Here is a 25,891-nt window from a genome sequence, read left to right on the forward strand (position 1 = left end):
TGGGCTGGAGAAGGAGAGAAGGGAGGTGAGGTAGGAGGGGGCAAGGTGATGGAAAGCTTTGAAGCCAATAGTAAGGAGTTTTTGTTTGATATGGAGGTTGATAGGCAGCCACTGGAGATTTTTGAGGAGGGGAGTGACATGCCCAGAGCGTTTCTATACAAAGATAATCCGGGCAGCAGAATAAAGTATGGACTGAAGTGGGGAGAGACGGGAGGCCAGAAAGGAGGTTGCTTCCCCTACCTACAATTTGTGTTAATGTATGTCTCCTCTACTAGATTATAAACTTTCTGAGGGCAGGGACCATGTCTACTTACTTTTTTGTTTTTTTTTTTATGGCATTTGTTAAGCGCTTACTATGTGCCAGGCACTGGGTAGATACAAGCAAATCAGGTTGGACACAGTCCATGTCCCACATGGGACTCATACTCTTGATCCCCATTTTACAGATGAGGTAACTGAGGCACAGAGAAGTGAAGTGACTGGCCCAAGGTCCCACAGTGGACAAGTGGTGGAGCTGAGATTAGAACCTGGGTCTTTCTAACTCCCAGGCTTGAGCTCTATCCACTAGACCACACGGCTTCTCTATTATATTTTAGTGTACTCTCCCAAGCACTTAATACAGTGCTCTGCACACGGTAAGCACTCAGTAAAAAACCACTGACTAACTGGGAGAGATGAGAACAGGGCACAGTGAGGAGGTTAGCTTTAAAGGAACAAAGTGTGTGAGCTGGGGTAGAGTGGGAGAGGCATGAGGATAAATAAGTACGCGGGGAGAGAGCTGATTCAGTGTCTTACACCCAGTGGTCAGGAGATTCTGCTTGATGCCAAGAGGAATGGTCAACCATTGGAAGTCTCTGAGGGGTAGGGGGATGCCCACAAAGCAGTGCACTAAAAGACCACCTGGATTACAAAAGTCAGACCCAAGTCCTACCAGACTATCCTGTGCACTCCTTCCCCAGATGGGGATTTTCTGGTTTTGAGGGAGTAGAGGGAAGCAGGGAGCAAAAAGATGGGAGGAGAGGAAAAGGGAAGAAGGGAAAAGAGGGAGAGGGGAAGGAGGGGAGAGAACAATTAGGGAAGAAAGGAAGGAGATGAAGGAAGAGGAAGGAGAGGGGAGGGGGCAGAGGAGAAATAGGATAGATGGTCAAAGGAGGAAGGGGAATTGGAGTAAGCAGGAGTTAAGGAGAGAAGATGAATAGGGAGAGAGATAAGATACAAAATTGGAAAGAGAGGAGGGAGAAGAGAGGCAGGGAAGAGGGGACACAGGTTAAGGGGGTAGAGATGGGGTGGGGGGGGGGCGATTGGGAAAGCTCACAGAGTGAGGGGCTCAGCAAGCCTTCAGACCCAGGGAGCATTGGAAAAGGGAAAAGATAGATGCAGAAACAGCAAGGGGCAGAAACAGGGAGGCAGAACAGGGAGGGCAGGATCAGGTGGAGGCCACTTGTTGGGGAGAGGGTTTTAGTTCCAACTCAGCAGGCACCTCCCTTCCTGCTTCAGCACGGACTCTCCCCTGTTTCCTGCCCTTGCCTCACTTGGAAGAGAGTTGAGACAGGCGTGCCCTCAACACCCTTCCTAGGGTCCCCCCCCCCCCCCCCTTTCCACCCCTTCCTCCTCCTCCCCTCTTCCCTCCCTCAGTCAATCGTATTTATTGAGTGTTTACTGTGGGCAGAGCACTACTAAGCTCTTGGGAGAGTACAATGTAACAATAAACAGATACATTCCCTCTAGACTGTGAGCTCGTTGTGGGCAGGAAATGTGTCAGTAATTGCTCAACAAATGCCATTATTATTATTGTTATTATTATTATTATTATGCAACAACAATGTGCCAGGCTCTGTACTAAGTGCTGAGGTGGATACAGGCAAATTGGGTTGGATACAGTTCCTGTCCAAGGTGGTACTCTCTCAAGCACTTAGTACAGCATGGCATAGTGGATAGAGCACCGGCCTTGAAGTCAGAAGGTCATGAGTTCCAATCCCACTCAGCCACTTGTCCATTATGTGACCTTCACTTCTCTGGGCCTCCGTTCCCTCATCTGTAAAGTGGGGATTGAGACTGTGAGCCCCGGGGCCGTGGCGGGGGGAGGGCAGGGACTGTGTCCGATTTGCTGGTATCCACTCCAGCGCTTAGTAGAGTGGCTGGCACAGAGTAAGTGCTTAAGAAACACCATTATTATTATAGTGCTTTGCACACAGTAAGGCTTAATAAATACGAATGAATGACTGCATGAATGAACGAATGAATGATTGAATAGAGTGGCTAGCACACTAGCTAAACTTCATGCTGCTTTGAGGATCAAATATCACTTGACACACATCTCTCTACTTATCAAACCCATCCACTTGCACCCCGAGTCGCTCGACATTCGTGCACAAACTCCTCATAGTTGACTTTAGGGCACTCCACTAACACTCTCCATTTTACGTTTGTGCTCTCCTGACTAGCTTCTCTCTAACCTCTCTACTCTCAGTGCTGTTGACCCCCGGCCCATGTCCTCCCTGTGGCCTGGAATGCCCTCCCTCTGCACATCCGCCAAGCTAGCTCTCTTCCTCCCTTCAAAGCCCTACTGGGAGCTCACCTCCTCCAGGAGGCCTTCCCAGACTGAGCCCCCTCCTTCCTCTCCCCCTACTCCCCCTCCCCGTCCCCCCGCCTTACCTCCTTCCCCTCCCCACAGCACCTGTATATATGTATATATGTTTGTACATATTTATTACTCTATTTATTTTACTTGGACATATTTATTCTATTTATTTTATTTTGTTAATATGTATTGTTTTGTTTTGTTGTCTGTCTCCCCCTTCTAGACTGTGAGCCCACTGTTGGGTAAGGACTGTATATGTTGCCAACTTGTACTTCCCAAGCGCTTAGTACAGTGCTTTGCACACAGTAAGCGCTCCATAAATACGATTGAATGAATGAATGAATAGTAAGCGCTTAAGGAACTCCATCATCATCATCATCATTATTATTATTATTTTATTACAGTGCTTTGTACGCAGTAAGGCTCAACAAATACAAATAATAATAATGATGATATTTGTTAAGCGCTTACTATGTGCCAAGCACTGTTCTAAGCGCTGGGGAGGACACAAGGTAATTAAGGTTGTCCCATGGCGGGGGCTCCCAGTCTTCATCCCCATTTTCCTGATGAGGTCACTGAGGCCCAGAGAAGCGAAGTGACTTGCCCAAAGTCACCCAGCCGACAAGCGGGCGGGGCCGGGATTAGAACCCACGACCTCCGACTCCCAAACTCGGGCTCTTTCCACGGAGCCACGCTGAATAGATGGCTGAATGAATGAACGAACGAATGAGTAGAGTGGCGGGCACATAGGAAGCGCTTAAGAAGCACCGTCGTCATTATTATTATCATTTTTAGACTGTGAGCCCACTGTTGGGTAAGGACTGTCTCTATGTGTTGCCAATTTGTACTTCCCAAGCGCTTAGTACAGTGCTCTGCACACAGTAAGCGCTCAATAAATACGATTGATGATGATGATGATTATTATCACAGTGCTTTGCCCACAGTAAGGCTCCATAAATACGAATGACTGAATGACTGACTGACTGACTGAATGAATGTCCCCCTCCCTCCAGGATGGTGCGTGCCCCGCACGAGCCCCTTCTGTGTCTCTAGTAGCCAACGGGCGAGCGTGAAGAGTGTGCGTTTTCTCCGCGTTCCGAGCAGGCCGGTTGAACCGTTGACTTGGGGCTGAGCGGGGCCGGCGGGCCGTGAAGGGGAGACCCAAAGCTCACGGTGGGATGGGGACAGAAATTGGGGGGGGCGTCCCCAGGGGCTGCCTCAGTTAGACCAGTAGATCGTTTTTTTCCAATTCGTCTGAGCCCCGATGGCCCGGAACACGTCGAACATTCGGGAGCGTCTTTAGCAGAGCAGGCCTCCGCCGTAGAATGACGACGGCAGCTTCCCTGAAGGAAAAGGGGCCTCAGGATCCTCCACCGAGGCCCCTGGCCTAGTGGGCTGGGAGCCCGGGTTTGGGAGGCAGAAGGTCGTGGGTTCTCCTCCCAATTCTGCCACTTGTCCTCTGGGTGACCTTGGGCAAGTCGTTTCACTTTCCTGGGCCTCCATTTCCTCATTGGTAAAATGGGGGTTGAGGCTGTGGGCCCCATGTGGGACGGGGACCGTGTCCAACCCGATTTGCTCATATCCACCCCCGTGCTTAGTACAATCCCTCACGCGTAATAAGTGCTTCAATACCCTAATTCATTAACGGTAGGATTCCGTTTGCCTTTTTCCGCAGTAGAACGACTACGGCAGCTTCCCTGAAGGAAAAGGGGCCTCAGGCTCCTCCACCGAGGCCCCTGGCCTAGTGGGCTGGGAGCCCGGGTTTGGGAGGCAGAAGGTCGCGGGTTCTCCTCTCAGTTCTGCCACTTGTCCTCTGGGTGACCTTGGGTAAGTCGTTTCACTTTCCTGGGCCTCCATTTCCTCATTGGTAAAATGGGGGTTGAGGCTGTGGGCCCCACGTGGGACAGGGACTGTGTCCAACCCGATTTGCTCATATCCACCCCTGTGCTTAGTACAATGCCTCGCGTGTAGTAAGTGCTTCAATACCCTAATTCATTAACGGTAGGATCCCGTTTGCCTCTTTCCGCGGTAGAACGACGACGGCAGCTTCCCTGAAGGGAAAGGGGCCTCAGGATCCTCCACGGAGACCCCTGGCCTAGTGGGCTGGGAGCCCGGGTTTGGGAGGCAGAAGGTCGTGGGTTCTCCTCCCAATCCTGCCACTTGTCCTCTGGGTGACCTTGGGCAAGTCGTTTCACTTTCCTGGGCCTCCGTTTCCTCATTGGTAAAATGGAGGTTGAGGCTGTGGGCCCCACGTGGGACGGGGACCGTGTCCAACCCGATTTGCTCATATCCACCCCTGTGCTTAGTACATTGCCTCGCGCGTAGTAAGTGCTTCAATACCCTAATTCATTAACGGTAGGATCCCGTTTGCCTCTCTCCGCGGTAGAACGACGACAGCAGCTTCCCTGAAGGAAAGGGGCCTCAGGATCCTCCACCGAGGCCCCTGGCCTAGTGGGCTGGGAGCCCGGGCTTGGGAGGCAGAAGGTCGCGGGTTCACCTCCCAATCCTGCCACTTGTCCTCTGGGTGACCTTGGGCAAGTCGTTTCACTTTCCTGGGCCTCCATTTCCTCATTGGTAAAATGGGGGTTGAGGCTGTGGGCCCCACGTGGGACGGGGACTGTGTCCAACCCGATTTGCTCATATCCACCCCTGTGCTTAGTACAATGCCTCGCGTGTAGTAAGTGCTTCAATAACCTAATTCATTAACGGTAGGATCCCGTTTGCCTCTTTCCACAGTAGAACGACGACGGCAGCTTCCCTGAAGGGAAAGGGGCCTCAGGCTCCTCCACCGAGGCCCCTGGCCTAGTGGGCTGGGATCCCGGGTTTGGGAGGCAGAAAGTCACGGGTTCTCCTCCCAATTCTGCCACTTGTCCTCTGGGTGACCTTGGGCAAGTCGTTTCACTTTCCTGGGCCTCCGTTTCCTCATTGGTAAAATGGGGGTTGAGGCTGTGGGCCCCATGTGGGACGGGGACCGTGTCCAACCCGATTTGCTCATATCCACCCCTGTGCTTAGTACAATGCCTCGCGTGTAGTAAGTGCTTCAATACCCTAATTCATTAATGGTAGGATCCCGCTTGCCTCTTTCCGCGGTAGAACGACGACGGCAGCTTCCCTGAAGGGAAAGGGGCCTCAGGATCCTCCACGGAGACCCCTGGCCTAGTGGGCTGGGAGCCCGGGTTTGGGAGGTAGAAGGTCGCGGGTTCTCCTCCCAGTTCTGCCACTTGTCCTCTGGGTGACCTTGGGTAAGTCGTTTCACTTTCCTGGGCCTCCATTTCCTCATTGGTAGAATGGGGGTTGAGGCTGTGGGCCCCACGTGGGACGGGGACTATGTCCAACCCGATTTGCTCATATCCACCCCTGTGCTTAGTACAATGCCTCGCGTGTAGTAAGTGCTTCAATACCCTAATTCATTAACGGTAGGATCCCGTTTGCCTCTTTCCGTGGTAGAACGACGACGGCAGCTTCCCTGAAGGGAAAGGGGCCTCAGGATCCCCCACCGAGACCCCTGGCCTAGTGGGCTGGGAGCCCGGGTTTGGGAGGCAGAAGCTCGCGGGTTCTCCTCCCAATTCTGCCACTTGTCCTCTGGGTGACCTTGGGCAAGTCGTTTCACTTTCCTGGGCCTCCGTTTCCTCATTGGTAAAATGGAGGTTGAGGCTGTGGGACCCACGTGGGACGGGGACCGTGTCCAACCCGATTTGCTCATATCCACCCACCTGCTTAGTACAATGCCTCGCGCGTAGTAAGTGCTTCAATACCCTAATTCATTAACGGTAGGATCCCGTTTGCCTCTTTCCGCAGTAGAACGACGACGGCAGCTTCCCTGAAGGGAAAGGGGCCTCAGGCTCCTCCACCGAGGCCCCTGGCCTAGTGGGCTGGGAGCCCGGGTTTGGGAGGCAGAAGGTCGCGGGTTCTCCTCCCAATTCTGCCACTTGTCCTCTGGTGACCTTGGGTAAGTCGTTTCACTTTCCTGGGCCTCCATTTCCTCATTGGTAAAATGGGGGTTGAGGCTGTGGGCCCCACGTGGGACGGGGACTGTGTCCAACCCGATTTGCTCATATCCACCCCTGTGCTTAGTACAATGCCTCGCGTGTAGTAAGTGCTTCAATACCCTAATTCATTAACGGTAGGATCCCGTTTGCCTCTTTCCGCGGTAGAACGACGACGGCAGCTTCCCTGAAGGAAAAGGGGCCTCAGGCTCCTCCACCGAGGCCCCTGGCCTAGTGGGCTGGGAGCCCGGGCTTGGGAGGCAGAAGGTCGTGGGTTCTCCTCCCAATCCTGCCACTTGTCCTCTGGGTGACCTTGGGCAAGTCGTTTCACTTTCCTGGCCCTCAGTTTCCTCATTGGTAAAATGGGGGTTGAGGCTGTGGGCCCCACGTGGGACGGGGACCGTGTCCAACCCGATTTGCTCAGATCCACCCCCGTGCTTAGTACAATGCCTCTCGCGTAGTAAGTGCTTCAATACCATCATTCATTAACGGTAGGATCTCGTTTGCCTCTGTCTGGGCTCTTGAGCCCTAATTGGCTGCCCCTAGAAATGAAGGCAGGAAGAGGGGAAAGTTCTAAAGAAAGAAGTGTGTCTGGCGTCATTAGGTTCAAAACAAGAAGAGGATAATAATAATAATAATAATAATAATAATAATGGTATTTGTGAAGTGCTTACTATGTGCCAGTCATTGTACTAAGCGCTGGGGTGGGTACAAGCAAATTGGGTTGGACACAGTCACCGTCCCATGAGGGGCTCACCATCTCAATCCCCAGCTTACATGCCCATCTTGAATGTCCTGTCTCCACACATCTGCCAAACCAGCTCTCTTCCTCCTCCTTTCAAAGCCCTACTGAGAGCTCACCTCCTCCAGGAGGCCTTCCCAGACTGGGCCCCCCTTTTTCCTCTCCTCCTCCCCATCACCCCCCCGCCCTACCTCCTTCCCCTCCCCACAGCACTTGTAAATGTTTGTACATATTTTTTACTGTATTTATTTTACTTGTACATATTTACTATGTTATTTTACTAACAATGAGCATATAGCTATAATTCCATTTATTTTAACAGTGTTGACACCTGTCTACATGTGTTGTTTTGCTGTTGACTGTGAGCCCGTTGTTGGGTAGGGACCGTCTCTGTATGTTGCCGACTTGTACTTCCCAAGTGCTTAGTACAGTGCTCTGCACACAGTAAGTGCTCAATAAATGCCATTGAATGAATGAATCTTACAGATAAGGTAACTGAGGCCCAGAGAAGCAAAGTGCCTAGCCCAAGTTCCCCCAGCAGATAAGTGGTAAAGCCGGGATTAGAACCCATGACCTTCTGACTCCCGAGCCTGTGCTCTATCCACTATGCCAGGCTTCGGCCTGATCCCCTAGCCCCACAACACCGGTTCTGACCCAGATGCCCCTCACCCCCCTCTTTTCGGGGGCCTTTCTTTCAGTCCTCCCTTCCATTTCTAATACCCTGGCAGGTTCTGTTTTTCTGAACTATAAGCGGGTTTCCCCAAGAAGAGAAGGTACTGTGGAGCCAACTATTGTTTAGTCCTCTGGGAAACAGTAATTGCTGTGAGTTAACCACTCTGGGTGTTGAGAAGGGCCTTGTCGTTTGCTTAATATCATCAGTTGTGCCTGGAGTTGGTAGGACAGGGGATGAGAAATACTTAGAAGCTCTGTGGTAGATAGATACTAATGAAATCTTTGCACAAAATCTCTACATGAGAAATTTGCCAAACTACCCGGAAGATGTCACCATGACTAAAAATTAAAATTGAATATAAAATATAATACCTAAAAGGTCAGTTCCTTTAACACTTGAGCCGTCCTTAGGGACACTCAAAAACCACACACCAAATGGCAGCATGTGAAAATTAATTGTGAGAATGAGAGGAGGATGGGTAGTAAAATGCTTACAATTAAGATTGATATAAAATAAAAGCTAATACCTTAGAGTCCAGGTCATTTAACAAGTGAGCCATCCACTGGGCGCTTAAAAACCTCACCAAAATAGCATAAGGATAGCAATTGATGTAGTGACAGGAGAATTAATAGTAAAAATAATGGAACGTAGTTCTGATATTTAAGGAAATACGAAAAGGACTGATCAATAGTTTCAAGTGGAAAATATAGGAACCTCGGATATTAATCTTTTAGGTGTCTAGAAAAAAGTCTGCATTCAATATTCTTAAAGTTTCAGGAGGAGGGTCAAGAAATAATTTATTTGCTCCGTAGCTTGCAAGGAGAGCAACACATTCATTCATTCATTCAATCATATTTATTGAGCGCTTACTGTGTGGAGAGCACTGTACTAAGCGCTTGGGAAGTACAAGTTGGCAACATATAGAGACGGTCCCTACACATGGGTACAGGGTGGGCCTTGTGACCAGAAATCTTTCCGAAAAAGATTTTTCATTCATTCATTCAATTGTATTTATTGAACACTTACTGTGTGCAGAGCACTGAACTAAGTGCTTAACCTATATGCAAATTAGTTTAGGATTTTGCCAGCCCACTTTTCAATTGAAAATAACTGTTGTGTGCCTCTTTCCTTCTGGCTTTTGTTAGGCTACTAGCACACGGACCCGTAGTAGCTCTTTCGGTGCTATTGAGCCATAAGCAGGTTTCCTGAAGAAGAGAAGAGTGATAGGTCAGTTTGACTGCCCATGAACCTCTAGCACTAACTAGCACCAGGGCAGGTATTTAATGGATTTATTAAGGTAACGTACTGGGATCTCGAGGATGTTAGTGAAAACGGATTCGTGCGGGAGGGTTGGGCTGTGTATAATTCCTCTGTTTAACGTGCAGATCAAAATGCCGTCAGACCAGGAGGAAAACATCAGCCGTGTTGGTAAGAGCCTCCCTGATGACCACCCCAGCAAACGGAGATGCTTGGTGTCAGTCGCTGCTTCTACCTCTGACTCTACCAGATCCATCCATCCCGATGAGGAAGGGGCTTTCACAGTGGAAGAGGTCAACTGCTCTTCTCCTGTGAAGGCAGGTGGAAAGGAAGATGTGGTGAGTGCTCAGTCTGTACCTGAACCCTCCTCTGCCCCTGTGTTTCATCCCGTGGACTGGGAGAAAACTAATTATACTGGGTTAGGGGCGGGTGGGGATTTCAGCAGCAGCAGAAGCAATAGCAGCAGCAGCAGAATCAGGAGCGACAGCTACAGCAGCGGCACTGGTAGCTACAGAAGCTGCTACAGCAGCAACTACAATAGGAGCAGCCATCCCTCTCACCCTCCAATGACATATTCCTCAGCTGACTCTTACCAGGAAGAAGTGACTAACTCTCAGCAGGTAGGCAGGTAAAACTGTGCGGAAGAAGAGGAAGAGGCGATTTGGGATTGGGGCTGAAGACAACCCCAGAGCCTTTCACGAGGCTAGATAAACTCATCCGCTGTATGGTGTGAGACAAAGTTGTTGGAAGATTGCTTGGACTGTAATACAGGTCCATGCCCAGTGTTGCATCAATTTAAAAGTAAAATCAAGCTATCCTCCTGTTACAGAATTTAAGCTTTGAGCCAAATAACAATAATAATAGTGATGATGATATTTGTTAAGCACTTACTATGAGCCAAACACTTACTAGGCTCAGAGATAAATACAAGATAATCAGGTCAGACACGATCCCTGTCCCATAAGAAGTCTAAAGGGGAGGGAGAAGAAGTATTTATTCCCAATTTTACAGATGAGGAAACTCAGGCACAAAGAAGTGAATTGATTTATCCAAGGTCACACGGCAAACAAGTGGCAGAGTCATGATTAGAACCCAGGTCCTCCGACTCCCGGGCCCATGCACTTTCCACTAGGCCGTACTGTTTCCCAAGTTATGGTACTTGTTAAGCGCTTACTATGTGCCAAGCACTGTTCTAAGCAGTTTGCCAAACTGAACATAGCTGGCAAAGCAAATCCAGACAGGTTAAAAAAACCCAGCATATTTTCACAAAAATCACGGTTGCCTCTAAATTGGGCTCTCCCTTTAGAGAAAGGGTTCATTCTAGATGTCAGTAAAGTGGCCAGGCGTCTTGTTTTATACCCGATAGCTCAGTTCTCAGCTGGCTAGGCCCTTGTTTGGTTTTCATAAGGTACCAGACACTTTTAGGACTAGAACATATTATTTTAGTCATCTGTTCTGGGTCAGAAACACTTTGTTCCCCCTTTTCATTAATATTGGTGGTGTTTGCTGTATGAGCTCTAAAAAAGATCCAGCTCTTTCTCTGTAGGAGTTTTAATTTTAAAGTTATAGAATACTAGAAGCCCGGCCTCATCTGGGGTCACGGAGAGTTGGCAGGTGAGTGTATAGGGTAAAGAGAAGGGGGGTCAGGGTGATCTCAGGGAAATGAGGATAACGGAAATGAAATATAGGGGTTGGCTGTTAGATTGCTCCTCCACAAACGACTGAAAAGGTTCAGAGGAGTGTATATATCAGATTAGATCTGCCTTATTACACAAATGTCCATATGAACAGAGTAGACAGAAAAGTGCTTGGATTTCAATAATGCTCTCCTCTCTCTCTCTCTCTCTCTCTCTCTCTCTCTCTCTCTCTCTCTCTCTCCTCTCACTCTGTGGGATTAGATCTAAATTTAGAATCCAGGAACTGGAATAAGTGTCCTTATAACCCCGCCCCCATTTATATAGAGTTGTCCTCCCTATTTGAAGGTATCTGAGGTTTGTAGAGAGTCAGAAAATTGAGATCTAAAATATTTTCCAATCCTTTCTCTAAGAATTTTCGGAATCTGAGCAAGGATCTGGGGAACTGAGGGTAGGTCATTCCACGGGCAGATATGAGGTAGGATCACAGAGAAGCAGCGTGGCTCAGTGGAAAGAGCACAGGCTTGGGAGTCAGAGGTCGTGGGTTTGAATCCCGGCTCCGCCACTTGTCAGCTGTGTTACCTTGGGCAAGCCACTTAACTTTTCTGGGCCTCAGTTCCCTCATCTGTAAAATGGGGATTAAGACTGTGAGCCCCACGTGGGACAACCTGATTACCTTGTATCCCCCAGCATTTAGAACAGTGCTTTGCACATAGTAACCGCTTAACAAATACCATCATTATTATTATCACATCAACAATCTAATGTGGTTTAATCTGATCTCTGGTGGATTAAGATATTTCGTGCACTCCAGCCCCACAGCACTTGTTACGATATCCTTACACTCTGCCATTTCCCCTAGCCATAATTCATTTTAATGTCTGTCTTCCCCTTTAGACTGTAAACTCATTCTGGGCAGGGAACATGTCTACCAACTCTGTTGTACTCTCCCAAGCGCTTAATATAGTGCTTTTTACTAAGAGAAGCAACGTGACCTTATGGATAAAGCACAGCCCTGGGAGTCAGAAAGACCCGGGTTCTAATCCCAGCTCTTCCACTTGTCTGCTCTGTGACCTTGGGCAAGTCACTTCTCTGTGCCTCAGTTACCTCATCCGTAAAATGATTAAGACTATGAGCCCCATGTGGGACAGGGATTGTGTCCAACCTGACTAAATTTTCTCTACCCCAGCGCATAGTACGGTGCCTGGCACATAGTGAGCGCATAACAAATACCATTTAAAAAATCCTCTGCACACAGTAAGTCTTCAATAAATACCATTGATTGATTGATTGATTGGTTAAGGGCTAGATCAGACACAGTCCCTAACCCCACATGCAGCTCACAACTTAAAAGGTAGAGAGAAAAGGCCTATTATTGCCCTTTTATCAATGAGGAACCCGAGGCCCCGAAAAGTTAAGTAACTTTCCCAAGATTACACAGGAAGCCAGTGGTAAAACTGGGATTGGAACATGGGACACCAAGACCCATGCTTTCTTCTCTGGGCCTCACTGCCTAGTTGTAAAGATTACTCTCTCTTTCTTTTTTCCCCTTGCTCTTGGGTTCTTCAGGCTGAAGAAAGAGAGGCGATAGTAAACCTGGCTCCCGAAAGTCACTGCTCGTACGTGGAAGATATATCAGCTCCCAAATCCTCCAAGAAGAATTTTCTCTCATTCAACCTCTCGGAGATTCCCAAGCCTTCTTCTTTCCCAACTTTCTACGTGATGTACCCACCCTACTTATATAGTAGCCCTTGGTGCAACTTCCCCAACCGCTGGCCCAGTAACTACAAGCCGGGTTCTTATCAGTCATTCAGCAGCAGCTGCCATCTAGGCAAAAGCCACAGGAACAACTTCGGCTTTCCTTCCCTGGAGTTTGTCCAGAGAGGCCCCCGAAACCAGTCCACAGGCTCAGAAATGACGGGGAATAGGCAGCCCCAGCAAGGTCAAGTCCCACAGAATTGTCAGGAAGAATTAGAGGCAAGGGAGAAGGAAACACAATGGAAAGCAAACTCATCTCTATCTCAAGAGGAGCAAGCCATTTCCCCTTTTAATGGTCAGCCGATCCAGGGCATCTCCAACGCATCCCCCTGGCACTTACAGGAGGGCTTCATTGACACCCACTGTCGCCTGGACGTTCTCTATGGCAAGCTGTCATTCCAGGGCCCTTTTGCCAAGTTGAAAGAGTTTTTCAAAAGCTCCTTTGCCAACGAATTCCAGGGCTGCATCACCAACTTCTGTGACCCCCGCACCCTCAGGACATACCCGTGGAGGGATATGTTGGAAGAAGACCATGTGTGGGGGACATTTGGCTGCCACCCTCATTTTTCCCGCGTCTACAGTGAGCGTCAGGAAAAGAACATCGTGAGTGCCTTGAGCCACCCGAAAGCTGTTGGATTTGGGGAAATTGGACTGGACTATTCTCATAAATGCACAATTTCAGTTTTTGACCAACAAAAGGTGAGGGTCTTCTTACTCTGGACATCACTCTAGTCATCTAATAAGGCGATAGGGCAAGGAGAGAGATTTTTCTCTGTGCTTTTAGCTCCATCTGTTGGGAACTCTGGAAATTAGGAGCTGACTTCCAGGTTAATTAGTCATCTTTCCTTGCCCTGCCGGTTCGCACGTATTTCTCACTTCTTAATTGTGTGGTTGATGGTGATTAGTGATACTAGTGGAGCAGAAAGACGTTCCCTTAAGTCTTTCATCTCTACACTGGGGCAACAAAATGCAAGAGGAGCTCATGAACCGTGTAAGAATGCCTTCAGACTAAGGGGTGGTGGATTTTGATCCGCATGCTTTGATTCAGACTATGTTTTGAAATATGCAAGAGGCAGAGAATTTCTACTGTTTTACTGAATATTTCTGGAGGACTCCGTATTGCAGAGGGAAAACCAGCTAAGTTCAAAGCATTCTTGATCTGTCTTGAATGGCTGCACTGTGATTGAATAGCTTCTATCTCTATCTAGGTGTTTGAAAGGCAGTTACATTTGGGTGTAGCTTTAAGAAAGCCTCTGGTATTATACTGCAGAGAAGCCGATGCCAATATGCTGGAGATATTGAAAAAAATTGTGCCTTCTGACCACAAGATCCACAGGTAAATGATGGCTAAAAAGACAAAAAGATACATACCAACTTTTCAGTTTGGGAGTCGGGGTGGTAGAAGTAATAATAATAATAACAATAATAATAATAATAATAAATGCTGTATTTGTTAAGTGCTTACTATGTGCCAGGCACTGTACTAAGCGCTGAGGTGGATACAACCAAATTGGGTTGGACACAGACCCTCCCTGTCCCTCCTGGGGCTCACAATCTTAATCCATCATTTTTCAGATGAGGGAACTGAGGCACAGAGAAGTGAAGTGACTTGCCCGGGGTCACACGGGAGACAAGTGGCAGAGCTGGGATTAGAACCTTCTGAACCTTCTGAATCCCAGCCCCGTGTAGGGTGACCTAGTGCATAGAGCATGAGCCTGGGACTCAGGAGGACCTGGGTTCTAATCCTGTTTCTGCCACTTGTCTGCTGTGTGACCTTGTGCAAGTCACTTCACTTCTCTGCTTCAATCCCCTCAGCTGTCAAATGGGGATTAGAACTGTGAGCCCCATGTGGGATAGGGACTGTGTCCAAGCAGATCATCTCTTATCTTACCCCAGCACTTAGTACAGTCCAAAAGAAGCTGGCAAACCCAATAAGCATACTAGTTAGCCTGTGTGGCAAGATTGGTTATGGGTTTAGGGTGGTAACAAACCAAGTGATACCATTATAGGGTCAGACCAGTGGTTCACCCAGCGCAGTAGTCTGGAACCAGGGGATAGTTGCCCTCTTTGATATCTACCCTAGTCTTGGACCATCTAACATCCCTAACTTTTCCCTCTAGTAAATTCAGTGGATGACAGATCCATAGGAGGTAATCTAAATTCTTTGAATCTATTGATACTTTCTGCCTGTCACCTTCCTTCAGTGGTGTATTTTATTTGTCTGCTACTTTGCAGTAATAGTGATGGTACTAGATAAAGCACTGAGAAAGTATACAGAGGCGGGATTTAGACACGGTAATGCATTGCATGTTTTCCAAGGGACTCAGAATTCCTTAGAGGCAATCAAGTTATAAAGAGGTATGCAGAAGAGAGAGAAGAGGAGAGGAGAAAGAGAAGAGAGAGAGATGTTCAATACTTTGTACCTCCATGGAAGTGGGAGGCCACATCTGGGGAGCCTTTCAACAGCTAAAGCATTCACTTTAGAAGGGTCAAAGATTTGGAAGGTTTTTTTCATAGTGTTGGGGAAACAGGAAGTCAGGCTAGAGGCTATTCATGTAGATAAACAGCATCTATCTCACTGCACAATTGGGGTGTTCTTTTCGATTCCTGATTGAAAACATTTACATCTTTAAAGGGAACCAGAAAAGCAGTTTGTTTTCACCATTTCCTCTTTCATGTTTTTGAAATTGAGATTTCATTTCCCTGTTTCCTGCCAAGAGCAGGGTCCATGGTTCTCTCGTAGTCTCAGATCAGGACATAAAATAGATCCAGGCAGTTCTGCTCTTTTGCCTCCAGGAAATGGGAAACAGCAGTAAAAAGGAGAAAACCACCTAGCCTAGCCTGGCAGATGATGATGATGATAATTGTGGCATTTGTTAAGTGCTACTCTGTGCCAAGCAGCGTGTTAGATGCTGGGGTAGATACAACATTATCAGGTCGGACACAGCCTCTGCCTTCCGTGGGATTCACGGTCTAAAGGGGAGGGAGAACAGATAAAGTAAGGTGGGTAAAGAAGCTTTCTAGGCCTCCCACCTGGATTCACTCAGGCAGGCTCTCTGAGTGGCAGATAGTGTGGCAACTTTGTTTTTGGTAGCTCTCAGGAGAAGGGAAGCCCTGACCTCCTAGAAATCTGGAGGTTTTAGCTTCCATTTTGAAAGGCTTCTTTTAAAATCTGCTAATAATAATGGGGTGAATGTGGAGAAATGGGGGGTTCAGAACAATAGTCAGCCAATCCAATTGGAGGGTAGGAAGGACAGTCGACTCTCAGACACTCACCGTGGGTCAAACTATGAAGACAGAAAGATGATCCTTCAGGGACTCCCTGTATTTTTCTTCTTTTTTAAAAAAATGGTATTTGTTAGCTGCTTACTTCACGCCATGCACTTTACTAAGTGCCGCGATAGTTACAAGGTAATCAATCAATCAATCAATCAATCAATCGTATTTATTGAGCACTTACTATGTGCAGAGCACTGTACTAAGCGCTTGGGAAGTACAAATTGGCAACACATAGAGACAGTCCCTACCCAACAGTGGGCTCACAGTCTAAAAGGGGGAGACAGAGAACAGAACCAAACATATCAACAAAATAAAATTAATAGGATAGAAATGTACAAGTAAAATAAATAAATAAATAAATAAATAGAGTAATAAATATGTACAACCATATATACATATATACAGGTGCTGTGGGGAAGGGAAGGAGGTAAGATGGGGGGATGGAGAGGGGGACGAGGGGGAGAGGAGGGAAGGGGCTCAGTCTGGGAAGGCCTCCTGGAGGAGGTGAGCTCTCAGCAGGGCCTTGAAGGGAGGAAGAGAGCTAGCATGTCCGACCTAATCAGGTCAGACATGGGCCCTGTCCCACGTGGGGCTCACGGTCTAATGTGAAGGGAGAACAGGTATTTAATCCCCATTTTACAGATGAGGAAACTGAGGCCCAGAGAAGTGAAGTGACTTGCCCGAGGTCACACAGCAGGCAAGTGGCAGAATCGGGATTAGAACCCAGGCCCATGTGTTTTCCACTTAGGCCATGATGCTTCTCGATCATTTGAAGTAAAGGTGCACGGAGAAGGACGGAGCAATGACCGGGATTTCCTCTCTCCCTCAGGCACGGCTTCATGGGTAACTACAATACCATTAAGCCCTTCCTAGAGTACTTTCCAAACCTGTACGTGGGATTCACTGCCATTTTGACTTATTCCTCTGCCTGGGAAGTACGAAAAGCTGTGAAACAGATACCCTTGGAGCGGATTGTTGTGGAAACAAATGCACCCTACTTTCTTCCTTATAAGGTAAGAATGTTTTTGAGGATCCAGGCAGAGCCCTTCCACAAGGGACCTTCCAGGGACTGTGGTGGACATTCCCAACCCACCCCCTCTGACCAAGGACCAGGCTGAGGGTATTAGAGGTAGGAGTTCATTTCTCCTTTTTATCCCAGAAGCCTCAAAGACTTATCCCAAGGCCTTAAAGGTCTGAGGAAAAGATAGACAACGACCACACTATTTCTCTCACCTTCCACTCTCTCCCGATCACTCAGTCAGCCTATCGGCGGTATTTAATAATTGAGTGCTTGCTGTGTGGAAAGCACTGTACTGAGTGCTTGAGAGTGTACAATGGAGTAAGACACAATCCTTGCCCTTAAGGAGCTTACAGTCTGGCAGGGGAGACGGACATTAAAATAAATTTCAAGTAGGAGGAGCAACCAAGTATAAAGGTAAGTACATAAATGCACCGGGGGTGGGTTATAGGGAGAAAATCTAAGACGTACTTAGGGGGTATGGACCCAAGTGTATAGGTGACCCAGTAGGGAGGGAAAATAAGATATCAGGAGATGAGAAGTTAATCAGGGAAGGCTTCCTGGAGGAGATGAGGTTGTAAAAGGTCTTTGAAAATGGGGAGAGTAGTGATCTGTGGGATAAGAAGCAAGAAGGGAGTTCCAGAAAGGAGGAAGAGTGTGAGCAAAGGGTCAACAGCGGGAGAGAAAAGAGCGAGGCACAGTGAGTAGGTTGGCAGTAGAGGAGTGAAGCATGCAGGCTGGGTTATAGTGGGAGAAGAGTGATGATAATTAGTGGGGAGAGAGCCAATTGCCTTAAAACCGATGGTGAGGAGTTTCGACTTGATGCCGAAGGGGATGGTCAACCATTGGAGGGTTTGAGGAGCGGGGAGATACGCCTAGAATGGTGTCTTCGAAAAATGATTCGGGCAGCAGAGCGACGCGTGGATCGGAAGAAGCCGGAGGTGGGGAGGCCAACGAGGAGGCCAATGGCATAGTTGAGTTGGCATGTTGCAAGTGCTTGGAGCAGCATGATGGCAGTTTGGATGGACAGGAAGGGGCGGAGTCTGGAGATATTCTGATGATAGAGCCTACAGGATTTAGTGACGAACTATGTGGGTAGTCCAAAATCCTGCCTTTTCAGGGCAGCCTAAGAAAGTTCAGGACCTTGCCTTCCCCTGAGAGGCTCGCATGCCGGAAACCTGGCCCGGGTCTGAAGGGGATGGGAGTTCTAAAGGGTAGCTGTCTGCAAAGAGATCCTTGCATGGACCAAGAGAGAGGAACAGGTTCCCCATTGCGCCATTTCAGACAATTTCAATATCAATATTTGTATTTAAAATGTAAAATTTTTAATGTCTTCCAGGTTCCTAAAAGCTTGATCAGGTATTCCCACCCAGGGATGGCCCTGAAAGTAGTGGAAGAGATTGCCAAGCTGAAAAACGAGTCCCTCAGCCATACCTTGGCAATCCTGAAGAAGAATACTTGCCACCTTTACAACCTGTAGAAGCTGTTTGCTCTGGAGCTGGGTTTCAAGATTCTCTGACTATATTCTTTTCTTTCATTTTAACTTACTGTTTGTTATAAATCAAAGAAAGTAAGAATGTTCTGCTTAATTCATTTTGAGGAGCATTCAAGTTTTTTCCTAACTGCTAAATAACTCTTCTTCTTTTGCTGTTGGATTAAAGGATCAGTCAATGAATGGTATTTATTGAGCACTTACTGTGTGTAGGGCGCTATACTCAGTGCTTGGAAGAGTAAAATGCAATACAGTCGGTAGACAGGATCCTGACCTTAGGGAGCTTACAGTCTACAGTCTAAAGGTGAGTATAATGTGTCCGTGACCTGAAGAAGGTTACTGGTGAAGAAAAAGGAGTGGAGACATTTTATATCATGGAAGAGGAGAATCTGTCCTTGAGGTATCAAGAAGACCTAGTTGTGGGCAGGGAATGGGTGTGTCTTTTGTGGTATCGTACTCTCCCAAGTGCTTAGTACAGTGCTTTGCACACAATGAGCACTCAATAAATACGCCTGAATGAATGAAGGGTTCCAACCCGGTCAGAATCACTTGAGGTGGTCTGGTCCCACTCTATAAAGTCACAGACTGTTGAACAGAATACAAATGGCTAAGTTAAGTTTGCTGTAAAATGATCTTCCTCAGCATGTGTAGGGATAGAGCTCAAGCAATTGTCTTGACAGCTTGCCTTAGCCCCCCAAAATGTGCCACTTAATGCCACCAGGTTCATTCACCTTATCTTTAAAAGAAACAACAATTAAAAAAGCCAAAACAAGACAAAAAAAACCCCAAACTAAAAAACAACCCGAAAAAAAATCTTCATTGACCCTTCTTCTGAGATGAAATTAGTCCTAAATGAATTTTTCATAGTTTCTACTCTTACTGTTGCATATCTTAAGATAAATCAAATGGGTGTGATGAAAATGAGAATCATTTTCACCTGTTATCAATTGGTTTTTTTTTTTTCCTAATCACAGCACAATAAGTAGTGAGGGTCAAAGGTACTTAGATGGCTTTGTGAAAGCATGCCATCTGGCTAAACATCTCCCAAAATGGGTAGAGAATGCCTCTATGGAGGGATTTCGGAGGCGACCTGGTATCGCTTCTAATGCAGGAAAGGGTTCAGTGTTATTGAGGCCGACTTCTATTTGTGGTCTAAAGAAAATTGTCCTGTCTTCTACCCTGGCACCCTGGATGGCGACTGGGTAAGTTCATGCCCTCTCTAACCCTCTGAAAGCTTTTCCCCCATCTTCCCCTCCCTCTCCATGGTCCTCCTACTTCCTTCCCCCTTGTCCCCAGCTTGGTACTGTTTTAAAACTAGATTCTGCGTGTGCCCTGATGTGACCGTTTCGCTTTGCACAAGTAAAACTCTCGTTGCTACCACCTACTTGGGTCCAGTTCTTGCCTGTCTATCTGGACCATTGGATGAGGAGTAGGGAGTGATCTTCCAACATTTTAGTTTTTTGTAAACTGCAGTTAGTTTTTTTTAAAGATTTACTACAAATAAGTAGATTTCTCAAAATGGCAGTGTCTTTCTAACTTTGCGGGGAGAGGTGGGCAGGGGCAGCACAATGTGTTATTAATAATAATAATGGTATTTGTTAAGCACTTACTATGTGCAAAGCACTGGGGTAAATACAAGGTGATCAGGTTGTCCCACGTGGGGCTCACAGTCATAATCTGCACACAGTAAGCACTCAATAAATATGATTGATGATGATGATAATCCCCATTTTACAGATAGGTAACCAAGGCCCAGAGAAGTTAAGTGACTTGCCCAAAGTCACACAGCCAAGTGGCAGAGCTGGCATTAGAACCCATGACCTCTGACTCCCAAGCCTGGGCTCTTTCCACTGAGCTACACTGCTTGTGTTGTTTTGGGTATTCCGTAGCCCGTGTAATACACACAGATCTGGCCACTTGAAAGTGGTACAGCAGAAATCCCAAATCTCATCCAAACCCTTGGTGGATTCCTGTCCTTTCTTCGCATCTTGTACTCTGTCTCTCTGCTTGGTGAGTGTGTTAGACCGCCTGGGTGGGGATGAAGCCATTCCGTGTTTCGTCTGGGGCCTTGACTATTGTTAGTGCTCCAGAGGAGCATGTCCCTGATCCTAGAACCAGAAGAAGCAATGGGAAAGTAAGCACTCCTCTCCATACATTTAAATCTTTGCAATGAAAAGACTGCCCTCTTTCTGGGAAATTCTTCATTTTGGCTCAGGTCCCTCAGAGATCATTTGTTCCCTATATTGAAGACGTAATCCTTGAAAGCTGAGAACTGAACATGATTCCATTCTTTTCACACCTAATATTTCCGTCCTGTGACAGAAGAGCTGCAATTGATGGAGAGAACTCTTAAGTGGGCCTCCGTTTTTTTCCATGTATAAATGCGTGAAATGAGGGCAAAATAAGTGCTTACTCTGTGCAGACCTGTGTACTAATTGCCAGGAGAGAGTACACAGGTGAGATTTAGACACAGCCCTTCCAGGCTCACAATCTAAAAATGGTGGATTAAAGTGAAAAATCACCGTTCTGCCACATGGTGAAACAGCGTGCTTTGTTGTCACCTAATAATAACGGTAGTAATTGTGGAATTTGTTAAGCATTTACTGCACGCCAAGTACTATACTAAGCACTGGGGTAGGTCCAAGATAATCAGGTCATCACAGTCCCTGTCCCATGTGGGGCTAACACTAAGTGGGAGAGAGGACCGATGTTAATCCCTATTTTGCAGATGAGAAAACTGAGGCACAAGGATGTTAAAGTGCCTTGCCTAAGGTCACACAACCGACAAGTAACAGAGCCGGGGTTAGATTCCAGGTCCTCTGTCTTCCGGGTCTGGCTCTTTCCACTAGGCCAGACTGCTTCATGATTTTAAAGAACAACCCCTATGGGTATGAGCTGATTTTTCAATCAATCAAATGGTATTTATTAAGCATTTACTATATGCAGAGCAGTGTCCAAAGGGCTTGGGAGAGTACAACAGAGTCGGCAGACGTTCCCTGCCCACATTAATCAATCATTCAATGATATCGAGTGCCTATGCACTGTAACCAAGTGCATGGGAAACAGTGATCAGTGTTTAGAACAGTGCTTGGCACATAGTAAGTGCTTAACAAATGCCATTATTGTTATTACATTAGAGGTAAAAGACATTGTCCCTACTCTCAAGGGTCCTATACTGTAATGGTGGGTTTAAAATCAATCCAAGCTTGTGGGCAGGGAATGTGCCCATCAACTGTTATAGTGTACTCTCCCAAGCGCTTAGAACAGTGCTTTGCACATAGTAAGTGCTTAATAAATGCCATTTAAAAAAAGGGGCTCATTATGATTGATTGGTTGATTCCTTAATTTACCGAGTAAGCAGAAATTACTTTCCTTAATTCAAAGGATTTTTATTCATTCATTAATTCATTCAATCGTATTTATTGAGTGCTTACTGTGTGCAGAGCACTGTACTAAGCGCTTGGGAAGTACAATACCAGTGGAGGATTCACATTCTTCAGAGGAAAGAGGCTACTGGATCCAAATTCAAGGTAGTAGACTATCATTCCCAGTTTTATTCATTGTGACAAATACCAAACAGCACTTTATGGACAAGTGGATGCTCAGTACTACTGATAGAAGCAGCATAACTTAGTGGAAAGAGCACGGGCTCGAGAGTCAGAGGTTGTGGGTTCTAATCCCGGCTTCGCCACTTGTCAGCTGTGTGACTTTGGGCAAGTCACTTAACTTCTCTGTGCCTCAGTTACCTCATCTGCAAAATGGGGATTTAAGACTGTGAGCCCCACGTGGGACAACTTCATGACCTTGTATCTCCTTTAGCGCTTAGAAAAGTTCTTGGCACATAGGTAGTGCTTAGCAAATACCATAATTATTATTTGAAGATGAAGCGTTTTCAGCTTTCATTCTTTCAGCTTCACTGCCAGAATGTCTGTGTTTTTCTAACTATTTCTTTGGAAAATTAAGTGATCCTTTAGTGCTCCTGCTTTTCATGTTTCTTTAGTTTCTCTCTGTGAAATGTTAAGGGTCTCTAGTCCATGGATTTATAACAAGCCCGCAGGGCAGGCCCAGGAAATGCTGTTTCTTGGGGTGTCACAATGAGGGTTGCTATGGGGTCGGAGCATGATGGTTCCACGGTTGCCTTCTCTGATCCCAACTTGGATCCTGTTCTGAGCCTCTGCTCCACTTTAACCACCTCCCACACTGCTCTCCTTCTGGAGATCAGGCAAAGGCAGGGGTGGCTAATCAGTCGGTCAGTCGTATTTATTGAGCACTTATGGTGTGCAGAGCACTGTACTAAGGGCTCAGGAGAGCACACGATAACAATAAACAGACACATTCCCTGTCCACGATGAGCTCACAGTCTAGAGGGGGAGATGACATTAATATAAATAAATTACAGATGTGTATGTAAATGCTGTGGGGCTGGGAGGGAGGATGTATAAAGGGAGCAAGTCAGAGTGATGCAGAAAGCAGTGGGAGAAGAGGAAAGGAGGGGTTAGGAGAGGAGAGAGTGGCTGAGAACCTATGGCAACAGTAGTATCTGATCCCTGGCCAGAGGTTGGCTTGCCAAGTGTCCATTGTCAAGTATTCTTAAGGCGAGTTGTTTTCAGTTCAAGCTGTGGGCTAAGTGAAAAATCACCATTCTACCACATGATGAAAGAGCAGGATTCGATGACATAGCGTAGCATGATGATGATGATGGTATTTGTTAAGCGCTTACTATGTGCCAAGCCTTGTTCTAAGCGCTGGGGTAGATACAAGGTAATTAGGTTGTCCCACGTGGGGCTCACAGTCTTAATCCCCATTTTCCAGATGAGGTAACTGAGGCACAGAGAAGTTAAGTGACTTGCCCAAAGTCACACAGCTGATAAGTGATGGAGCCGGGATTAGAGCCCACAACCTCTGACTCCCAAACCCGGGTTCCTTCCACTAAGCCACGCTGCTTCTCTGTCATTGCAATACATCGTGTGTCATGTCCATTCCCATGGCCAATGGTCTTCAGCTTGAGGAGTTTAGAGGGTTTTTTTTCTTGTCTTTAACAATTACAGAGTTACTGAGCCCTCCCAGAAGGTCATTCTATTTCTGTAGTTTGTCCTGCTTCCTTGGAATTGAATTTCTTTGAATCAAACAACCTTGCTGTCTTAGCTCATATCTCCTGTTGCATCTTCCTCACTGAATTTTGCTCTCTGGGGTCATCCCACTGGGTTACTAATCAATGGTATTCTACTAAGAAAGGTAGTAGATCTGTGGCTTAAATTTAGGACTGGCAACTTGGAGGACTTTAGTAGTAGTATTTATTAAGTGCTTACTCTGTGCAGAGCACTGTACTAAGTGCCGGGAGAGTACACAGGTGGAAAATTAGACAAAGTCCCTGCCCCTCAAGGGAGCTCACAATCTAAAAAAGGGGGAGTGGGGATTGGTGGTAGATATATAAGGACAGCTAAAACAAAACACTAAGTATAAAGACAAAAAGATCAGTAGGGTAACTTGACTAACTTGAATCCACCCCAGTGTTTAGAACAGTGCTTGGCACATAAGTGCTTAACAGGTACCATAATCATTATTATTATTTTTATTAGGGTACTGGGGCTAGGGGAGCAGATTTCAGGTTCCCCAAAGCTCAGAGTCCACTGCCTAGACATTATTCATTCAATCGTATTTGTTGAGTGCTTGCTGTGTGCAGAGCACTGTTCTAAGCGCTGGGGGGGATACAAGGTGATCACGTAGTCCCACATGGGGCTGTCTTAATCCCCATTTTACAGATGAGGTAACAGGCACAGAGAAGTTTTGCCCAAAGTCACACAGCTGACAAGTGATGGAACTGGGATTAGAACCCATGACCTCTGACTCCCAAGCCCGAGCTCTTTCCACTGAGCCACGCTGCTTCTCACTTAAGCACTGTACTAAGCACTTAGGGACCTGGATTAATTTGGAGGCAACTGCCACATGCTTTGTGGTTCAGACTTGGGGACATCTTTGGAAAAAAAGCCCCGTCTGCTTTGATGAAACCTGAAATTGGGTTGGAAACATAAACGCTTTTTCAGACTACCTTTTATAAACTCCTTGCATACAGGCTTAGCACAGTGCTTGGCACATAGTAAGCACTTAACAAATGCCATCATTATTATAAAGGCCTTCATTAAGGATGAAGGAAGGAAATTGGCCACACCACAGGGGGAGTTGCAGGGATTTCTTATAGGTGTGTTGGGAGAGAGCCGTGGGAATTCTGCTGTGGTGGGTTGCTCATCTCACTGTTCCAAGAGGCGGTGGAGGGAAGAAATGGAGTTTTAAATAAAAGCAGAGGAACCTGGGAGGACCCAGAGGAGACCATCTTCCCCACTCTCTGTTTCTGCTCTTGAAGGAATGGGGATTACTGAGTTTCAAACCCTTCCTGGAGGGGCAGCTTGTCTAAGGCTGACAGGAAATTCCTCTTCTGCAATTGCAGCACGCTTCCTCTTGTTCTAATTCAGTAAATGTCTCTTCCAATATCAGAAAGGCACAGCACTTTCAAATTGTCCATCCTCCTAGGGTACAAAGAGAGCCTGGATTCTTGGAAGCCATAGATCGGACATGTCGTACACTTGGCCCACGTTGGCTGCCTCCCACCCTGTTAGGAGATCCATGGCCCACTAAGGGATAGCTCCGCCACTTGTCTGCTGTGTGACCTTGGGCAAGCCACGTCACTTCTCTGTGCCTCAGTTACCTCATCCGTAAAATGGGGATTGAAACTGTGAGCCCTACCCGAAACAGGGACAGTGTCCAACCTGATTTTCTGGTTTTCACGCCAGCGCTTAGTACAGTGCCTGGCATATAGTTAACACTTAACAAATACCATTATTATTATTGGAAAGAGAGCCTCGCAGCCAGGGCTTCCTGGCCTCAGTCTTTGTAATAATAATAATTGCAGCAATTGTTAAGCACTTACTGTACTAAGTGCTGGGGTAGATACAAGTTAATCAAGTCAGATTTAGGGGTCACCACCTTTTTTTATGGTATTTGTTAAGTGCTTAGTATGGACTAAGCACTGGAGAAGATACAAGATAATCAGGTCTGATACAGTCCCTGTCCCATATGGGACTCACAGTCTTAGTACCCATTTTACAGATGAGGTAACTGAGACACAGAGAAGTTAAATGGCTTGCCCAAGGACATACAGCAGACATGTGGCAGAGTCAGGATTAGAAATCAGGTCTTCTGACTCCCACCAGGTCACGCTGCAGTGATCACCAGAACTGCTCTCCAGGCTTCTGGGGAGGGCCAATTCGCATACCACCCTCCTCCCCCCACAGCAGACATCAATCAATTAATCAATCATATCTATAGAGCACTTACTATGTGGAGAGCACTCTATTAAGTGCTTGGGAGAGTACAATACAACAGAATTAGCAGACACATTCCCTGCCCATAACTAGTTTACAATCTAGAGGGCCAGACATATTAAATAGAAATCATCTATAATATAATGTCAAGC

The 25,891-nt window shown here is 46.9% G+C and overlaps 1 protein-coding gene across 2 annotated transcripts; it reads left to right on the forward strand.

The window, feature by feature from the left end:
* Positions 1-9,143: 9,143 nt before the first annotated feature.
* Positions 9,144-18,508, forward strand: TATDN2 (TatD DNase domain containing 2). Of its 2 annotated transcripts, none has more exons than XM_038740416.1 (6): positions 9,144-9,209; positions 9,368-9,577; positions 12,443-13,330; positions 13,840-13,967; positions 16,740-16,923; positions 18,268-18,508. In XM_038740416.1, exons 2-6 carry the CDS (start codon positions 9,374-9,376, stop codon positions 18,406-18,408), a joined length of 1,545 nt encoding a protein of 514 aa, XP_038596344.1. In that variant the 5' UTR covers positions 9,144-9,209; positions 9,368-9,373; the 3' UTR covers positions 18,409-18,508. The 2 variants fall into 2 exon arrangements, with proteins under 2 accessions (XP_038596344.1, XP_038596345.1); XM_038740417.1 differs by lacking the exon at positions 9,144-9,209 and adding an exon at positions 9,225-9,258.
* The last annotated feature ends 7,383 nt before the right edge of the window (positions 18,509-25,891 follow it).

Source organism: Tachyglossus aculeatus, chromosome X1, assembly GCF_015852505.1.
Source record: "Tachyglossus aculeatus isolate mTacAcu1 chromosome X1, mTacAcu1.pri, whole genome shotgun sequence".
In the NCBI taxonomy this organism is placed as follows: Eukaryota; Metazoa; Chordata; class Mammalia; order Monotremata; family Tachyglossidae; genus Tachyglossus; species Tachyglossus aculeatus.

Bases quoted from the DNA above. Each gene is read 5' to 3' on its own strand.
- TATDN2 (XM_038740416.1), top strand. From the start codon at position 9,374: ATGCCGTCAGACCAGGAGGAAAACATCAGCCGTGTTGGTAAGAGCCTC. The intron at 13,331-13,839 runs GTGAGGGTCTTC...ATCTCTATCTAG, and splicing joins CAGTTTTTGACCAACAAAAG to GTGTTTGAAAGGCAGTTACA. The intron at 16,924-18,267 runs GTAAGAATGTTT...AATGTCTTCCAG, and splicing joins CCTACTTTCTTCCTTATAAG to GTTCCTAAAAGCTTGATCAG.